The sequence below is a fragment of the Mugil cephalus genome, chromosome 23, assembly GCF_022458985.1.
Source record: "Mugil cephalus isolate CIBA_MC_2020 chromosome 23, CIBA_Mcephalus_1.1, whole genome shotgun sequence".
Lineage (NCBI taxonomy): Eukaryota > Metazoa > Chordata > Actinopteri > Mugiliformes > Mugilidae > Mugil > Mugil cephalus.
In genome coordinates, this window is record NC_061792.1 from 5,794,232 (window position 1) to 5,811,492 (window position 17,261).

The 17,261-nt window shown below is 39.5% G+C and overlaps 2 protein-coding genes across 6 annotated transcripts in view; both read left to right on the forward strand.

The window, feature by feature from the left end:
• The first annotated feature begins 1,076 nt into the window (after positions 1–1,076).
• LOC125001262 (NACHT, LRR and PYD domains-containing protein 12-like) lies at positions 1,077–12,434 on the forward strand. Of its 5 annotated transcripts, none has more exons than XM_047577194.1 (13): positions 1,086–1,452; positions 3,937–4,069; positions 4,159–4,341; positions 4,893–4,971; positions 5,133–5,358; positions 5,490–7,284; positions 7,373–7,546; positions 8,388–8,561; positions 8,899–9,072; positions 9,553–9,726; positions 10,228–10,401; positions 10,779–10,952; positions 11,600–12,434. In XM_047577194.1, the coding sequence occupies exons 2-13, from the start codon at positions 3,978–3,980 to the stop codon at positions 11,604–11,606; spliced, it is 3,426 nt and encodes a 1,141-aa protein (XP_047433150.1). In that variant the 5' UTR covers positions 1,086–1,452; positions 3,937–3,977; the 3' UTR covers positions 11,607–12,434. The 5 variants fall into 5 exon arrangements, with proteins under 5 accessions (XP_047433154.1, XP_047433152.1, XP_047433150.1 ...); XM_047577193.1 differs by having other exon boundaries at positions 1,087–1,538; XM_047577195.1 differs by lacking the exons at positions 8,388–8,561; positions 8,899–9,072 and having other exon boundaries at positions 1,086–1,538.
• A 1,895-nt stretch (positions 12,435–14,329) lies between these two features.
• LOC125001203 overlaps positions 14,330–17,261 on the forward strand; it is a 40,273-nt gene continuing 37,341 nt past the window's right edge. Inside the window, 4 exon segments of the mRNA XM_047577127.1 lie at positions 14,330–14,437; positions 15,721–15,853; positions 16,362–16,496; positions 16,968–17,096. Of these exon segments, the coding sequence (XP_047433083.1) occupies positions 15,762–15,853; positions 16,362–16,496; positions 16,968–17,096 (356 nt within the window). The 5' untranslated portion in view covers positions 14,330–14,437; positions 15,721–15,761.

Consider the following 17,261-nt stretch of genomic DNA (forward strand, 5'->3'; position numbering starts at 1 on the left):
TCCTCCTAGTTCACATACCTGGCCAATAAAGCTGATTATGATTCTGATGACGGTGACAGAAACACATCAACGATATTTGAATGGTTTTTAAATATGTGGCCATTGTAAGTAATTACAACCAATTAATATACAAAGATTTTAGTAAACCTTTATGGTAATACTGAGTTGTTAAATCTTGTTGTCCCATTTTTAATACAGACTGTTCAACAAAATATCGTCCAGCAATTACCACTTCGTTTACTTTTGACTAAAGGTCTTATTTTGAGATTTTTTTAAGGTTAGTCATACAATCCTGTTTCATGGCATTTACACAGAGAAAAGATCCCAATAAACGGACAGTCTGAAAGAGCAACTCAGGTGACTTGCCATGTCAACTGCCACCAAGTCCCTGATGTCTGTGTCAGGGGTGTTTCTAGCTTTGTAGAGGCCCTAAGCAAAATGTTGTCTGGGGGCCCTTAGTTTGTGAAACTACGTTGAAGAGATTCATAACCCTTAGATGGTCCACTATGATGCCACAATCTATTACAAACTGGTATAAAAAACAGCAAACTTCTATACATCAATAAATAAAACAGATATTGAGTGTTTATAAAAATGTTTAATGAAGACAAAACAATACTAAAATGATGCTTATTTAACAACACTGTCCCACACTTATCAGCATAACACCTAATATACTTAATCAAAGTAATAACAGTTTGTTGACAGTAACAGTCACAGTGTATTGCCCTCAAAATGTCTGCTTCCTGGCTTTTTGAACTGGCAAAGTCATCAATGATGCCCTAATATGACGGGTGCTTTCCCATCTCATTGTTGATCCTCTCAAGTCTCTTCTGGTGTTCAGATTTATTAAATAAAATAATTTGCAATCACAGATTGCAATTTTGTTTGAAGATGATCTTAAAATTAGACACACTTGCACCTTCCATGTGACAAACCTCTGAAGATCTCACCATGATATTGCTCCTAGATCAGAAGAATTTATTTGTTGACTCCACTGCCACACTGCTTTGAAGGTGTTTATCTCTGCAAGTGTTCATACTTATCAGAAGATCAAGTACGCTACTAACCTTCCCTGCTTATGTTAGATCTCATGTGTCGGTGTGGGCTTGTGTGGGCAGTCAGAGCTTGGGTTTTTAGGGATCGGATCGGAAACTGGCCTAACAAACGGGATGTCAACAACTTTCTCCCGGTCCGTCACTCTAAGACGTCCGTGCTGATAACAATTCACATTGTTAATCGTAAAGGTGACAAACAGGTTGTACAACATGAAATAAAACATCAAGGCAGTAATAATAATCATAATATGATTATAATAATGATGTTGTAGTTAAGTTCTGGGGCTTCAACTTCTGACAACTTCCTGAAAACTTTGGAGGTTTACTTTCGTTTTCGTGACGGCTGTGGCGCAGATAATTTTCTTCTCCGTAACGGGACTTGATGCATCTACAGGTCAGGAACTTTTCTTCATTGAAATCAGATCAGCTTGATATTATCGAGCAGAAACAGCAAACATCTTCCTCTCGATGTCTAACAGTGTAAGTGTAACCGCGAACTCAGGGTTTCCTGGGGACGTTGTGTGCCATTTCGTTTTTTAACTTCAATCCGTTTTAGCTGTGTTGAAAGAATATTGCTGAAACGTGGCAAAGGTATTTAAATAAATAAATAAATCTTAGATTTCTGGTGTCATTTTCTTAAATAAGCCTAAAATGGCTAAGCTACGCAAAAACTGACACATTTGTTCCCTGAAAACCGTTATAGATGCACTTTTTGGTCCCACATTTGTCTTAACATAAATCAGTGCTTTTCTTTAGGTTAAGATTTCATTGTGGACTAGTAGCCTTCAGTTAAACATTTTTATAGATTGCGTCTGTATTTCCACTTTCAATGCAGGCTGCAGAATTTCACTGTGTTATAACTTGCACCATAAACTTATTCAATAAAGGAGAAAGATGAGTAACAATCTTTGTTTGCTCAGGTTGTTTATGCGGATGCACTGCAACTAACGTTATTAGTAAGAGCAGTTGTTAAGGAGGAATCATTTTGGAGATGGCGAGACAGTACAGAACACAAGAGGCTCTGGAAACGACCATGCAGTCTGAGGAGGCCTCAGAGTTTGAGACAGAGCAGACAGAGTCTCACTCCAGCTCTTATGAAGACTCATCTGAAGGTTCCTGTTGGTTCAACTGCATTTTCATCTGGGTGGCTGCAGTTTGTATGTGCATCCCAATTTTAGCCAGTGGACGAGGTTAAATAGTGGAAATAGAAATAGAAATTCAATACATTCTTATCAGTTCCCCCATAATAATCATCCAGGTAAATGACCACATTTCAAACGATGTTTGAACAGCTGAACATTAGAACAGTCTTGAAAGGGAGATTATCTACAGGACGAGGCAAAATGCAAAAATCTCAATCATTTTGGTACTTCGGAAGGATCTTCTTTTGAAAAATGAAACTTAAAAAACAGTTTTGAAATCTCTGAGTATTAATAAGACCTCAGCTTATGGTCAAATTCATTGAATGGTTGTCGAAACAAATCTGCTCTCAACTTCACTACCAGAACCATGTATCAGAGAGAGTCTAGCCAACTCAAATCGTGGGCGCCATGTTTGATAGCTCGAAAGGAGCTAGCTCCTTCCACCCAATGGGGCGGATGTGCAATGTTGAAATAAATGTCTTATTTCCACCATCAACAGGCCTATAAATGTTATCCCCAACATCTGTCAATATGTAAAAGGCTCTGACTTAAATATCCCAGCGTCTACTTCCTTTAAATATCTTAAATGAGCCCTTAAAATGTTTGTAGCCCAATCGCCTCATCAGTCATGGAGCTGTGTTTACCTTCTCCTCAGTCTCTGTGTTCACCCATCACCGTTAAAAGGTTGAATTTACTCAGAATAATTATAAATACTCAGAAATAGTGAAAATTAAACTAGTCTTACTGTTATGTAGTATCATCATTATAACATTAGCACGTTAGCCATAATAACTAGTAACCGAGGCAAAGTTATGTGTTATGTGTTGGCTATCTAAATCGACACGTGACTTCCCGTATATATGACAGTACCTCAAACCTCAAACTTCATTTGTAAAGTGGTGTTGGGCGTTTTTGAGATCAAGGTTCACATGAATGATGGAATGACTTTATTTTTCCTTTATAAAATCTTAACGAACGTCAAAGAGAGACATTGATATTTACATCCAATAATAGAGAGAAATCAGTTGACATCCAGTTCTTCCTTTTAGTCTTCTGCTCCCATAACTTTCTCCGTTTTTGTTCACTGGGAACGGGGTTTCCTCCGTGTTTTCCTGATCTGGTGCTGCAGCCTTAGGCTGAGCACTGTGGCGTATTTTAACTGTCAATCCAATTTTATTCTGTTATTGCTACTTCTCTACGGGTGAATATTGGTTAGATGTATCTAACGTTGCGCCGATGAAACACGTGAGCAGCTTAGAACCAATCAGCATAGAGGGATAGAGTGGTTCCTATATGGTGGAAGTACTTCCACCATGTGTCACCTTGAATCTGATAGGAAACTGAGAAAAGGGGGCAATCCGTGGAGGAGCAGCTGATATTTTTCAGTAGAAATGAGGTAAAGATGATTTCAGATGAATGATTTGTGTTCCTCCGCCTTCGGCCTTCCTGAGTAGAGTTTGCAGGTTCTCTCTGTGTCTAGGTGGGGTTTCTCTGGGTGCTCTGGTTTCCTCCCACCCTCCAATGACATGATTGTTTGTCTAATTGGTGATTCTACTGACCCTAGGTGTGAGTGTGAATAGTTGTTTGTCTCTGTGTTTGCCCTGCGATAGCCTGGCGACCTGTCCAGGGTGTACACGCCTTTCACCCAATGACAGCTGGGATAGGCTCCAGCGATCCTAATAAGGATAAGTGGTAGTACAAGATGAGCTGAGTTGAGATTTGTGTTTCCTCTGCAGATGAAGGTAGAAAGTGTGTGAGTTGGTGTTGATTCATCAGGATGGATCAGTGTGAGGACAGAGAGGAGGGAGTCCCTCCCTCTAAAAAAATACATCTGAGTGGAGACCATGAGGACCAAACCAGAGCTCAGAGGTGAGATGACCATGTCCATGACCCTTACACTAAAATCACTGAACCATCATTATTCATGCTCTAATCTGTGTGTGTGTGTTGGGTTGAAGAACAAAGCAGCCGCACAGACCAGACTCTGCTGAACCTGAACCCGAACCTGAACCTGGACCTGAACCTGATCCTGAACCTGAACCTGGACCTGAACCTGGACCCAGCTGTGTGTCTATGAAGAGTGATCGGTCAAAGCCTACATACATTAACTTTAAAGGACAGAAACCATCTGCTGTAAAGAAGTAAGATATTAGCAAATTTCAAATTTGTTAAACCGCATTCAACATCATGGTCAGCTGTGATGTTGTGCAGAACTATAGAGCTACTGACGTGTCCTGCACAGACTGTGAAAAATATCATGGCGTCACCATTGTTTGTCAGCAAAGGCAGGATCATTAGACTGAGTGTAATAACTGTTTTTTATGCCTGTGATTCAAAAGTAATTGTTTGGAAACAGAAAACACTCGCTGAAAGATGAAAAATGTAGTTGGCATTATATACTGAAGGTGTGCACATTTACTTTTAGTGGCAACACCACTGATACCAGATGTACAGTATGTGCTCTAAAATTCAGTTCTTCCTGAATCACAGCATGAGCTCATGTGATCTTCATTTTAGAAATTATGTCGTGTTTCACTTCCTGAAGAATATCACAGCAAAGTGGTGTTCTGATCAGGACAATCATTACAGAACACACAATTTTTAACTTCTTGTTTCAATGTATGTGCATCCATACAATATTTATGGTTGATCGCAGCATAGTGTGAACTAATTGTTGATGATTGGTCCACAGAGCCTACCAGGAGAGTTCAGAGGTTCCCAGTGGTCAGTCTGTGCAGCAGTATCAAAAACATCTGGACTCCATATTTACGGTCTGTACATGTACAAAAACTACTTGACATCTATTGTGTTGACAGTTGTCTCCATGCTGCTCTTTGTAGATCAGTGGATGATCAGTCTGTCCACCATGGATCTGATGTCTGGCTCCATGAGTTCACTGGGATTGTTTCATTCATATAGTTTTCTGTTCCAGCTGCTGGAGGACAACATTGTCACTTTTGTGAAAAACGAGCTGAAGAAGATTCGCAGAGGCCTGAGTCCAGATTACCCAGAATGGTTAGAGAGTCAGAGGGAGGATGAGGAGGTGTTGGAGGGTGAGGATGAAGAGCAGAAGATCAGCAGAGAAGCATTTCTGAAGATCACAATGAACTTCCTGAGGAGAATGAAGCAGGAGGAGCTGGCTGACTGTCTGCAGAGCAGTAAGAGGGTTTTTCTGAACATTTAATCTGTTGGTTGAATTAGACATTTACTCATGTCTCAAGAGCACAGAATTTATCCAAACACAGAATATTCCTGGCTATTTATTGCTTATTGGTGTGTGTTCATTTAGATCTTATTGCTCCAGCTTGTCAACATAAAATCAAATCTGCTCTGAAGGAAAAGTTCCAGTGTGTGTTTGAGGGGATTGCTAAAGCAGGAAAACCAGTTTTGCTGAACCAGACCTACACAGAGCTGTACATCACAGAGGGAGGAACTGAACAGGTCAATGATGAACATGAGGTCAGACAGATTGAAACGGCATCCAGGAAACTAGACAGACCAGAAACAACCATCAGACCAGAGGACATCTTTAAAGGCCCACCTAGAAGACATGGACCAATCAGAACAGTGATGACTATGGGAGTGGCTGGCATTGGGAAAACAGTCTTAACGTTGAAGTTCTCTCGGGACTGGGCTGAAGGCAAAGCCAACCAGGACATCCAGTTCACATTTCCATTCACTTTCAGAGAGCTGAATCTGGTGAAAGAGAAGAAGTTCAGTTTGGTGGAACTTGTTCATCACTTCTTCACTGAAACCAAAGAAGCAGGAATCTGCAGCTTTGAAGAGTTCCAGGTTGTGTTCATCTTTGATGGTCTGGATGAGAGTCGACTTCCTCTGGACTTCCACAACAATGAGATCCTGACTGATGTCACAAAGTCCACCTCAGTGGATGTGCTGCTGACAAACCTCATCAGGGGGAAACTTCTTCCCTCTGCTCGCCTCTGGATAACCACACGACCTGCAGCAGCCAATCAGATCCCTCCTGAGTGTGTTGACATGGTGACAGAGGTCAGAGGGTTCACTGACCCCCAGAAGGAGGAGTACTTCAGGAAGAGATTCAGAGATGAGGAGCAGGCCAGCAGGATCATCTCCCACATCAAGACATCACGAAGTCTCCACATCATGTGTCACATCCCAGTCTTCTGCTGGATCTCTGCTACAGTTCTGGAGGAGATGTTGAAAACCAAAGAGGGAGAAAATCTCCCCAAGACCCTGACTGAGATGTACATCCACTTCCTGGTGGTTCAGGCCAACGTGAAGAAGGTCAAGTATGATGGAGGATCTGGGACAGATCCACACTGGAGTCCAGAGACCAGGAAGATGATTGAGTCTCTGGGAAAACTGGCTTTTGATCAGTTGCAGAAAGGAAACCTGATCTTCTATGAATCAGACCTGACAGAGTGTGGCATCGATATCAGAGCAGCCTCAGTGTCCTCAGGAGTGTTGACACAGATCTTTAAAGAGGAGAGAGGACTGTACCAGGACAAGGTGTTCTGCTTCGTCCATCTGAGTGTTCAGGAGTTTCTGGCTGCTTTTCATGTCCATTGGACCTTCATGAAGTCATCTGTCAATTTGCTGGAGGAGCAACAAACAACATCCTGGAAGTTTACGGTCAACAAGAGCCTTGACTCTCTGCACCAGAGTGCTGTGGACAAGGCCTTACAGAGTCCAAATGGACAACTGGACTTGTTCCTTCGCTTCCTCCTGGGTCTTTCACTGCAGACCAATCAGAATCACCTACGAGGTCTGATGACAGAGACAGGAAGTCGTTCACAGACCAGTCAGGAAACAGTCCAGTACATCAAGAAGAAGATCAATGAGAATCTGTCTGCAGAGAAAAGCATCAATCTGTTCCACTGTCTGAATGAACTGAATGATGATTCTCTAGTGGAGGATATCCGGCGATACCTGAGATCAGGACGTCTCTTCACAGATGAACTGTCTCCTGCTCAGTGGTCAGCTCTGGTCTTCATCTTACTGTCGTCAGAAGAAGATCTGGACGAGTTTGACTTGAAGAAATACTTAGGTTCAGAGGAGGCTCTTCTGAGGTTGCTGCCAGTGGTCAAAGCTTCCAACAAAGCTCTGTAAGGACACAGAGCTCATTAATAAATACAGATATTCATCGACTGCTAAGTTTTACTTCATGTTCATGTTTTATTATTTTGTCCTCAGATTGAAAGACTGTAACCTCTCAAAGAGAGGCTGTGAAGCTCTGTCCTCAGTTCTCAGCTCACAGTCGTCTCATCTAAGACATCTGGACCTGAGCTACAACAATCTACTGGACTCAGGAGTGAAGGATCTGTCTGATGGACTGGAGACTCCACACTGTAGACTGGAGACTCTGAGGTCAGCTCACTCGGTGCGTTTGCATGCAGAGCTTAATTGAGCTATGCTTGAAATTCGACTTTCTAAATACAGTCCTTGTCCCAGTTTACGTGCAGCGGAGAAAATCAAATAACTGATGGGAACATGTCCTCCTCCTCCACACTAGGTGGCGATATGTGTCCTATTACGTTGTGTAATAGACTAGACTCATTCATGCGGCAGACCGGCATTTCAAACAACAACCAGATGGATAATAGTAAAGCTCTTTTAATCTCCTACGTAATGTGCGCACTACTTTTGATGCAGGTAAGATATGCGTTATCCCTCAGGTGGTTCTTCTACCTCCTCTGTTTACCATCTTCTTCTGCGACCAGCTTTCTTAGATGTTTTTGTTCCGGGGTCACATGCCAATGCAGTGGTTGTGGAGCATGTGAACACGCGTTATCCGATTGCAGCCGATTAAGCCTATACATGCCAGAGAAAAACGAATTCCAGTCGCATTATCTGGGTGTCTTAATCGGATAAGGAGAACTTACGTGCACTTATGTTGTCCAGCTAGAGTCCGATTAAGGCAATAATTCATTCTTTTCACGTGCATGTAAACGTACTGACTGACTGTTACTAGTAGTTTTAATTACCAGCTAAACTTAATTTTTGTTTCATAGAACTTCTGACAGCAGCTTGTTAGCCTGATGTTAATGGGAGCTCTTCCGTCACTGGTTGAACCTGTACCCTGTTGGCTTTAGCTGTTTGGAGTTTCCATTTTCTGAGCCTTCTTCATCCCTGAACAGATTATGAAACACTGAGTGGTTTAAAGCTGGAACTTTGTCTTCTATATGTACATTTTCTATCTATTCTGCAGATTATGGTGCTGCAGGTTATCAGAGACCAGCTGTGATTCTCTGGTCTCAGCTCTGAAGTCCAACCCCTCCCATCTGAGACATCTGGACCTGAGTGAAAACGGGGTGAAGGATTCAGGAGTGAAGAATCTGTCTGGTTTTCTGGAGAATCCACTCTGTCGACTGGAGACTCTGAGGTCAGCTCCTTTTAGATCTGATGTGTTTAGTGACATGATTTCATCAGCATATCAAGTGTAGCGCTAGAAGCTCAGGTCATGGAATCAAGACCAGCTCATCATCTGATAATTTAAGAGCCAGCCTTCAAAGTGACCATTTAAGTATCTTTAGCCTGCGTTCCCTTCCTGTTTCTCAGCAAGAAGCTTTACAACCCACTTCCACTCCAGGTCCTCCTTGGATGATGTGTCCATATCAGTTCATTGCAGGACAAGGAGCCATAGCTCCAGAATTAATTCACTGCACATGGTTCAGTCTTTGACTAAAGTGATTCTGAGTCAACTGTCATTCTTTATTCAGGTTGAGGGGCTGCAGTTTGTCAGAGATCAGCTGTGATTCTCTGGTCTCAGCTCTGAAGTCCAACCCCTCCCATCTGAGCCATCTGGAGCTGAACTTCAACCAGCTGAAGGATTCAGGAGTGAAGCGCCTGTGTGGTTTTCTGGAGAATCCACTCTGTAGACTGGAGACTCTGAGGTCAGTTCACTGACTGTTATAGTAGATCTGATGTGTTTAATTACCAATTGAACGCAATTTATGTTAATACAGAACTTCTGCCTATAACATGTTGTTCATATTTTCTGTTTTCTTGTCCTAAATGTAATGAAGGAAGCTGTGGAAAATATCTTGTTATTGTTAAAATAAGTAAATGCTTCTCGTTTCTGCTGAAGAGTCACATCTGTAAATGGAAGATGCTCTGATTCGTTTGAACTAACAGGGTTTAAATATTTTTGGTTTCTGTTGATTTCAATATGATCTCGTTAATAATGTCTGATCATTGTTATTGGTCTGTGTAGAAATAAATTGTTGTGTGAATGTTGTAAAGATGTAATTTTTAATATTTAAAACCTGAACCCATGTGATTGACTTGTCAATCGATTGTCAATCGATTTTATCTACATGAATCTACATTTTCTATTGTTTTGTTTTTTTTGTTTGTTTGTTTTGTTGTTTAAGATTAAGTTGCTGCAGTTTGTCAGAGATCAGCTGTGATTATCTGGGATCAGCTCTGAAGTCCAACCCCTCCCATCTGAGACATCTGGACATGAGAGGAAATGAGCTGAAGGATTCAGGAGTGAAGCATCTCTGTGGTTTTCTGGAGAATCCAGACTGTAGACTGGAGACTCTGAGGTCAGTTCACTAAATGTTACTACAGCAGATCTGATATGTTTAATTGCCTACTGACCTTAATTTATGTTCATACAGAATAGGGCTGCCGCAGTATACCGGTATTGAAGATAATCATAGTAATAGAAAGTTAAATTTCAATGTTGTGTTAAAAATGCGAATATGGTAATCTTGCACAATTTGGGGTTTGGCCTGCGACCAGTTATATTTGGCCCTCCCCCTGCCCACTTTATGTGTGTGTGTGTATATATAAATATATATACACGTATACAGTGGGGATCCATCATACTTGGTCCTTTACCAGAGGCCTGGGAGTGGTGTGGCCCATTGGAACTTGGGTAGTTCTATTCCAGACTGGGTACAGATGTTCCCTGATATCTGATGCTACACATTTCACAAAAAAAACTCTTTGATGAGAACATAGGGCATTAAAAACCCTAAAGCAATTGATTGGACTATATTTTTTAACATCTTTTGGTAATACATATTTTATTCTTAATGTAGACTGAGTTCCTGCAGTTTGTCAGAGATCAGCTGTGATGCTTTGGGAACAGCTCTGTTGTCCAACCCCTCCTATCTGAAACATCTGGACATGAGCGGAAACAACCTGAAGGATTCAGGAGTGAAGCATCTGTGTGGTTTTCTGGAGAATCCACTCTGTCAAGTGGAGACTTTGAGGTCAGACTCTATCAAAATAGTTTGGCTCATCAATTAGTTGTCTAATTGTTTCATCTCTAACAGTCCAGTGTCTTCTTGTTCCAATTCTTGGATGAAAAAATGTGATGTTTTAGAAACTGAAATATGCAACAATTTCATTTTACTGCTGATGAAATATGAGGCTGATCAATCAAGAATGAAATCAACAGAAAATCCAGCAGCACCAGTTTTAACAGTTGATTCACTGTTGAAGTCGTTGATCAGGGATCAATGTCAAACACTTTCAGCTTCCAGGATAAGGATTTTCTTCTTTTTTCTGATTTCTGTCATCACCATGTCTTTATTGATTTCAAGCAGGAACTTTGTCTTCTCAACTAAATTATTTATCCTTCATTTAGGTTGAGTTCCTGCAGTTTGTCAGAGATCAGCTGCAATTCTCTGGTTTCAACTATGAAGTCCAACCCCTCTTATCTCAGAGAGCTGGACCTGAGGGGAAACAACCTGCAGGATTCAGGAGTGAAGCATCTGTCGGATTTTCTGGAGAATCCACTCTATCGACTAGAGATTCTGAGGTCAGTAAATTGTCTGTCTTTTCTTGTCTTCACATTTCCACTTTTTTTTGTATGAATGTTGGTTTTTTAAATAAATGTTTGTTTCTAATTTGTGGTAGAATGTCACGTCTGTAAACAGAACACCCTCTGATTTGTTTAAACTGGAAGAGAAATGGACAGAAAGACAAAAAAACTTGTGCTTCATTACCAGACTCATGCACATTATTGCAGTTATCATGTCAATGTGAATGCAGTTAATCGTTTGACCACTAGACGGAGACAAATATCCGTATCGCTACTCAAAAATATTCATTCACATTTTGAATGAATCTTTGCTGTTTAAAAACAGCCAAACCAGGGATCTTTCACACCCGATTCATTAAACATATTATTTGCATTCAAGCCATATTGTGAGGTAGTTTCACAATCTAAATATATGTTTCAGATTTAAAGTTGGTGACAGACAGAAAAATTACAACTGTGAATGGAAAGCAGTTTTGTATCGTCGTTCAGGAGTGGAGTCATCCTTGACTCTGTGAGCTTTTCTTCTTTCTGACTTTAGAAAGCTTATCCAGTCTGAGCTGAATTAACACTGCCTTTATTAGCTGGTAACGGTTTGATATCCCAGTTTGTTCCTTCTTTTCCTCACTCTTGGTATTTCCTTTCAGAACCTAAGACATCAGGGTAGGAGCGTCAGTACCAGCAGCTGACTCGGGAAATGGAATCTCCTCAACCTCTGGCTCCAACCTCACGGCCTCTGCAATGACGGCCTGGATCTTTGCACTGAAACAGCCTCCACCACTACACTCAGACTCAGGAGAGAGACTTAGGAATCATTTGAATGTTGTTCAGTAAAAAAACAAAGGTTTTGGAGACTGTTTTTAGGAGACATGATTGAATGCACATCACACTTTTTTGCAGGTTATATTAAATGAGCTAACTACTAGCGGGATGGCTAAATGCCACTCTTAAACATGGGGTGAATGGTCAAAGGAGCGTGGCCCCCATTTTTCGGCAGATAAACTTTATGTCAACTAGGACTATAATCATCTTTAAGATAATACAACTGATTTGTTCAAACTTACTAATGTTTAATTTGTAAATTCATCAGATAATTAATTTCATGTTGTGCAATATTAAGTTAAAAGGTTCAATATACAGTATTTGTATATTTAACATTAAGTGCTCATTGTTGTAACCTCTATAATTCATGCAAGTTATTCAGTTGCAATCATTTTACTGTATTTATAATTATATTACTGTATTTATTTATCTGTACTAGATAAGAACTCACTGCACACTATTCACTACCTGGGTGGCAGTAGTAGTAGAGCTAGTAATAAACTATTAATAGTAACACAAGGGCAAGAACTGGACTTTTTTCCTCCTGCCTGTAGACTACATAAAAACAGTTTCTTTTGACCTTCAATCTTAAATATCAATTTTAATTTGTTGCTCTGGTTTTCAACACTGTTTGTGGTCCACTGTGTTGAGTATATGGAAGAGAAGAGCAGCCTTAATGTCTCGGTCCTAAAACTAATGTTGTCATGAGGTATTTCAGTTTTGAGGACTTCACAGCAAATTGAGAAGAGTTGAATTCTTGGTGCTAAACTAGACATACACTAGTAGAGGTAATTATACTCTGGGTAGAGTTAATCAATTATAATTAATAGCTCTTAATAACTCTCAGTCGATAAATAGTTGTTGTCAAAACCGAGTGTGGCCTCACTGTAACATAGAAAGTTTGAAAATAAATATTTTCATAAAACGTGATAAGATGATGCTAATGGTTCGGAGTTGCTAGCTAGCGTGCTAAAGTGGTGCTAACGCTACACTGTGCCTTACTATTGCATGTTCTAACATTTGTGGTGCAAGTTTAAAAATAAATGTTTTTGAACTGCCAAACATGACTACCTTTTTATTTTAGTAAAGTTTATGTTCCAAGTATTTTTTGTAGGATTATATAAGAATTATATTGACACCTTTTAAGTGTTATGGGGTAACACTTATAAGAAGTTAGTTGTAGTTAAGAAATAGTCCTCTGAGAGAGTTAATTACTAACACTACATAAAAGTGTTAAAAAACTAACACTCGTTGGTGTTAGGCAGTGTTAAATTTAACTACAAGAAGAGTCAAATTTACACGAGTGTAAAGGTACCAACACTCGAAAAAGTGTTAAATTAACACTCTGAGGTGTGGACCCATATAGACACTTTAAAAGTGTTAAGATCAACTCTTGCAGTGTTAATTTGGGTATGCTGATTTTACTGTGTTGATGAGATGTGATGGAAGAGAACAGGAGGGTCAAATCTCCTTCACTAACCACTGCACCTGACAACTTTAAGCTCCAATATCCATTCAAATGTATTTCATGTGGTGTGAACAATCAGTAGAACAACAATCACCGGCACTTCAAGATTTGAGAAAAGCTCATTAACAATTATCTCACTCCAAGCTGAACTCAAAAGTAGATTTCAATAAAGAGCTTTTAATTGTTTCCTTTGTCGCATTGCTCATTTCACAATTCTATTGTTTTAGTTACATCAATTAAGAGTGAAAATGTTTTCTGGAAATTTAAGAATGTTAGGAACTCATGTTTGAATCTCATCACAGATTTTCACTCATCGGGGGAAATAGTTTCTCTTTCTAGTGGGGAAAAACGATACATTGTTGTCATACCAATGAAAAGGTTTTAAATTATCAAAACACTGATAATTCAGTGTGTTAAAAGATATACAATTAAACATAAATACCGATAACAGTCGATGTCATGTTTGTCAAGTGAATAACGAATGTTTAATACCCTCGTGAGGTCACAGAGAGGAACTGCAGGTAACTATCCCAGGCAGGTAGTCAGCCTGTCAAACTAAAATAATCAGTAATGTTTCAAGTCTGCAGGTAATATGAAATGTACATTGAATGATAAGGTTTCATGTATGCTGTGTCACGGATTATTTTCTCCTGTAAACCTCCATTTTATCCAATCTAGTATGTGTCATGAGCTCCACCTCCTTCGCCTTGGATGGGACATGCGCCTAACTAAAACAATAAAATACGTTAAATCTATTTTTTTTTCAATGGTCGTATCTGTTATATAGAAGTTGAGATGAGACAAATTTAGTAGAACCTGCCAAATATATTCTACACCAATTTAAATGTTTAAGCCACCGTCATTTTACAATTTTATTGAAAGATTTTATTTATTTTATTCTATTTATTTTTTTTTTCTATTTTTTATTTTGTCTGACAGTTTACCTTTCGCTTTTATTTTATTGATGTTATTGCAATCATTAGTTTGTTTATAAATGAAATGAAATGAAATGAAATAATTGTCTCGGGTGAAGTAGGTGATTGGAAGACTACTTGGGTAGCGACAGATGACGTTCCATTAGAAAACAACAAGAACAGAGGTAAACGAGTAGAGTCTTGTCCTGAGACTTTAGAGTCCAGGTGTGGAGGAGAGAGACATTTTCTTCGACTCTTCTTCAAACGCTGTTTGAGTCCATGTAAGTTTCTGTCTTGAGTTACTTTACAGCCTGCTCTCTAATGTTTGCTTAAGACGATTCATTCCCGAGAGGATGACAAAGTTTGGATCACTCGAGTGTCATTCTCACAAATTACATAAGCTTTGTCATTCGCACACATTAATCATTATCCGGATTCAATGTCATTATCAGCTGATGTTTATTTGCTTTCTTCAGAAAAATAAACAGTTTTGTTTTTACTTCCGGGTATATTTATAAACCTGTCGTCTCCACCATTAAAGTCAGACGCATTGGCGTAGTACTGTTAGTACCTGAGTTTTTCCGGAGATTAATGGAGGTTGAGAAGCGCGGAACGAGACTGTGGAGGAAGTGGAGTTTGTTCCTCTAAACAGCTTTGCAACAGTTTTTTATTTCTAGTACTCATTTCTTCATACTGTTGTCTAACAGCATTTACCTGACTCTGATAAATCAATTCAATTCAATTCGATTCAGTTCAATTCAGTTTTACTTATATAGCGCAACAATAACAATAACAATACAAATCGTCTCAAGACGCTTCACAAAAGCCAGCCTGCAACCTCCAGAGCAAGCCTGAGGGTGACGGTGGCAAGAAAAACTCCCTTTTAACAGGAAGAAACCTTGAGCAGAACCCAGCAGAAACAGAGAAGATAGAGAGAAAAGAAGAACAGGAGAAACAAGATAAACAAACTTCTGTCATAGATACATATATCAAGCTTCAAGCATCAAGGAAACATGTAGGATCTAGTAATATAACACATAGCTGAGGATCTTATGTGACTTTTTAGAAACTCTAGGAACCACAAGTAGACCTGCACTTTGAGATCTTAGTGATCTGTTGGGACAGTATGGTACTATGAGGTCTTTCATATATGATGGTGCTAGGCCTTTCAGGGCCTTGTATGTAAGGAGGAGGATTTTTTGTTTCTGTACTATGATGAGCTCTAAAACCTGACTGAAACTCTTCAAACAAACCATTCCTGTTTAAATGATCAACCAACTGATTGGCAACAACCATTTCTAAAACTTTGGAGATAAAGGGAAGGTTGGAAATTGGCCTATAGTTGGCTAAAACATCTGGGTCAAGAGTGGGTTTTTTAAGTAATGGTTTAATTACAGCATTTTTAAAAGACTGGGCAGATATCCTGTTAATAAGGATAAGTTTATCTGATTTAATATGGAGGTATTAAGAAACCAGAAACATGAGCTAGTGAGTGCAGCTGATGTTTTGCAGTAGAAAGGATGTGAAGGTGAGTTCAGATGAATGATTTGTGTTTCCTCTGTAGATGGAGGTACAGAGTGTGTGAGTTGGTGTGAATTCATCAGCATGGACCAGCGTGAGGACAGAGAGGAGGGAGTCTCTCTTTCTCAAACCATACATCTGTGTGGGGACCATAAGAACCAGACCAAAGCTCAGAGGTGAGGTGACTTTCGCTAACTGTCCATTTACTCTGATCCAAAATGATTAAACCATCATGCCTCCTATTTCTGTAAAAAAAAAAAAAAAATGACTCAAAACATCAGTAGAGTTCTGCACAGGTCCTGAAAGAAGACAAAGAGAACCCAATCAAACATATGAAACAGTAATGGTGTACTGCGGTATTTGTTTATTCAGAAATTGGCCCAACACGTATGTGTGAGGTGCAAAAATAAGTCCCCTTTAGGATTACAAATTTTCAGAGTCCATCTAGTCAGAAGTGTTTCCAATTGAAAATTGAACTCCAAAAAAAAAAAAAAAGAAAAGAAAAAAATCAGAACACATGTTTGTGGAAGTCTGGATTCATTTTCTTTAATAACACAAAGCATTTTATTTGTTTTTTTTTTCTACTGTCAGTGTTTTCATTCATTTTTGTGCAGAACTTTAGAAAATTGTGAGGGGTGCAAAGACCATATACTGAAATTTATGTGTGTGTGTCTTGTATTAAAGCCCAGAACAACAACTCACCAGAGCAGCCTCTGATGAATCTGAACCTGAACCTGAGTCCAGCTGTGTGTCTATGAAGAGTGACCATTCAAAGCACGCTGAAATTACTTTTGGACTACATGAGTCTGCTGGAAAAAAGTAAGATTTGACCGTTTTTAACGAGAATGCATGCAAGTCGTTCTACGAAACAAAAACAGTCTTAATGTATTGAAACAGCCAAGTCAAAGTCCTGACCTCGATCCAGTACAAATCTTGTGGAAGAACCTGAAGTTGTTAGTTCATGTGAGGAAACACATCAACATCCTGAAGAGTGAGCTAAAATCCCTCCCATGTGCTGAAGACGACTGATCAGCAGTTACCGGAAATGTTTAGTTGATGTTATTGCTGCGTAGTGTCACACCAGATGCTGAATAGAGATGTACAAATGATTAATTTTCCTAACAACACAAATGTGTAATATTTCTGTTTCATTTCTTTGATTTTTCTTTTTATACTATGAGGACTTTGAAATTCTGCTGATGTTTTCATTCATTCTTGTGCAGAACTTTAAAAAATTTGTGAGGGGTGCAAACACCATTAACTGAAATCTGTGTGTGTGTTGTATTAAAGCCCAGAGAAACAACTCACCAGAGCAGCCTCTGATGAATCTGAACCTGAGCCCAGCTGTGTCTCCCTGAAGAGTGATTGGTCAAAGGAAGCCGGATTAAATTTTCAACAAAAACCCCCTGCTGGAAAACAGTAAGATTTAACAGATTTTTAAGCATCTTTCATACTTGCCTAGAACCTTTACACAGTACTGTATGATTATCTTGGAGGATGTAGTTTGTGGTGCCGTCAAACCGGATTGAATAAAATGAAGTAGCCTGTCAAAATAATAGAAATGTGCGACGGTACAACGCATAA

Bases quoted from the DNA above. Each gene is read 5' to 3' on its own strand.
- LOC125001262 (XM_047577194.1), top strand. From the start codon at position 3,978: ATGGATCAGTGTGAGGACAGAGAGGAGGGAGTCCCTCCCTCTAAAAAA. The intron at 5,359-5,489 runs GTAAGAGGGTTT...GTGTTCATTTAG, and splicing joins GGCTGACTGTCTGCAGAGCA to ATCTTATTGCTCCAGCTTGT. The intron at 9,073-9,552 runs GTCAGTTCACTG...TTGTTGTTTAAG, and splicing joins TGTAGACTGGAGACTCTGAG to ATTAAGTTGCTGCAGTTTGT.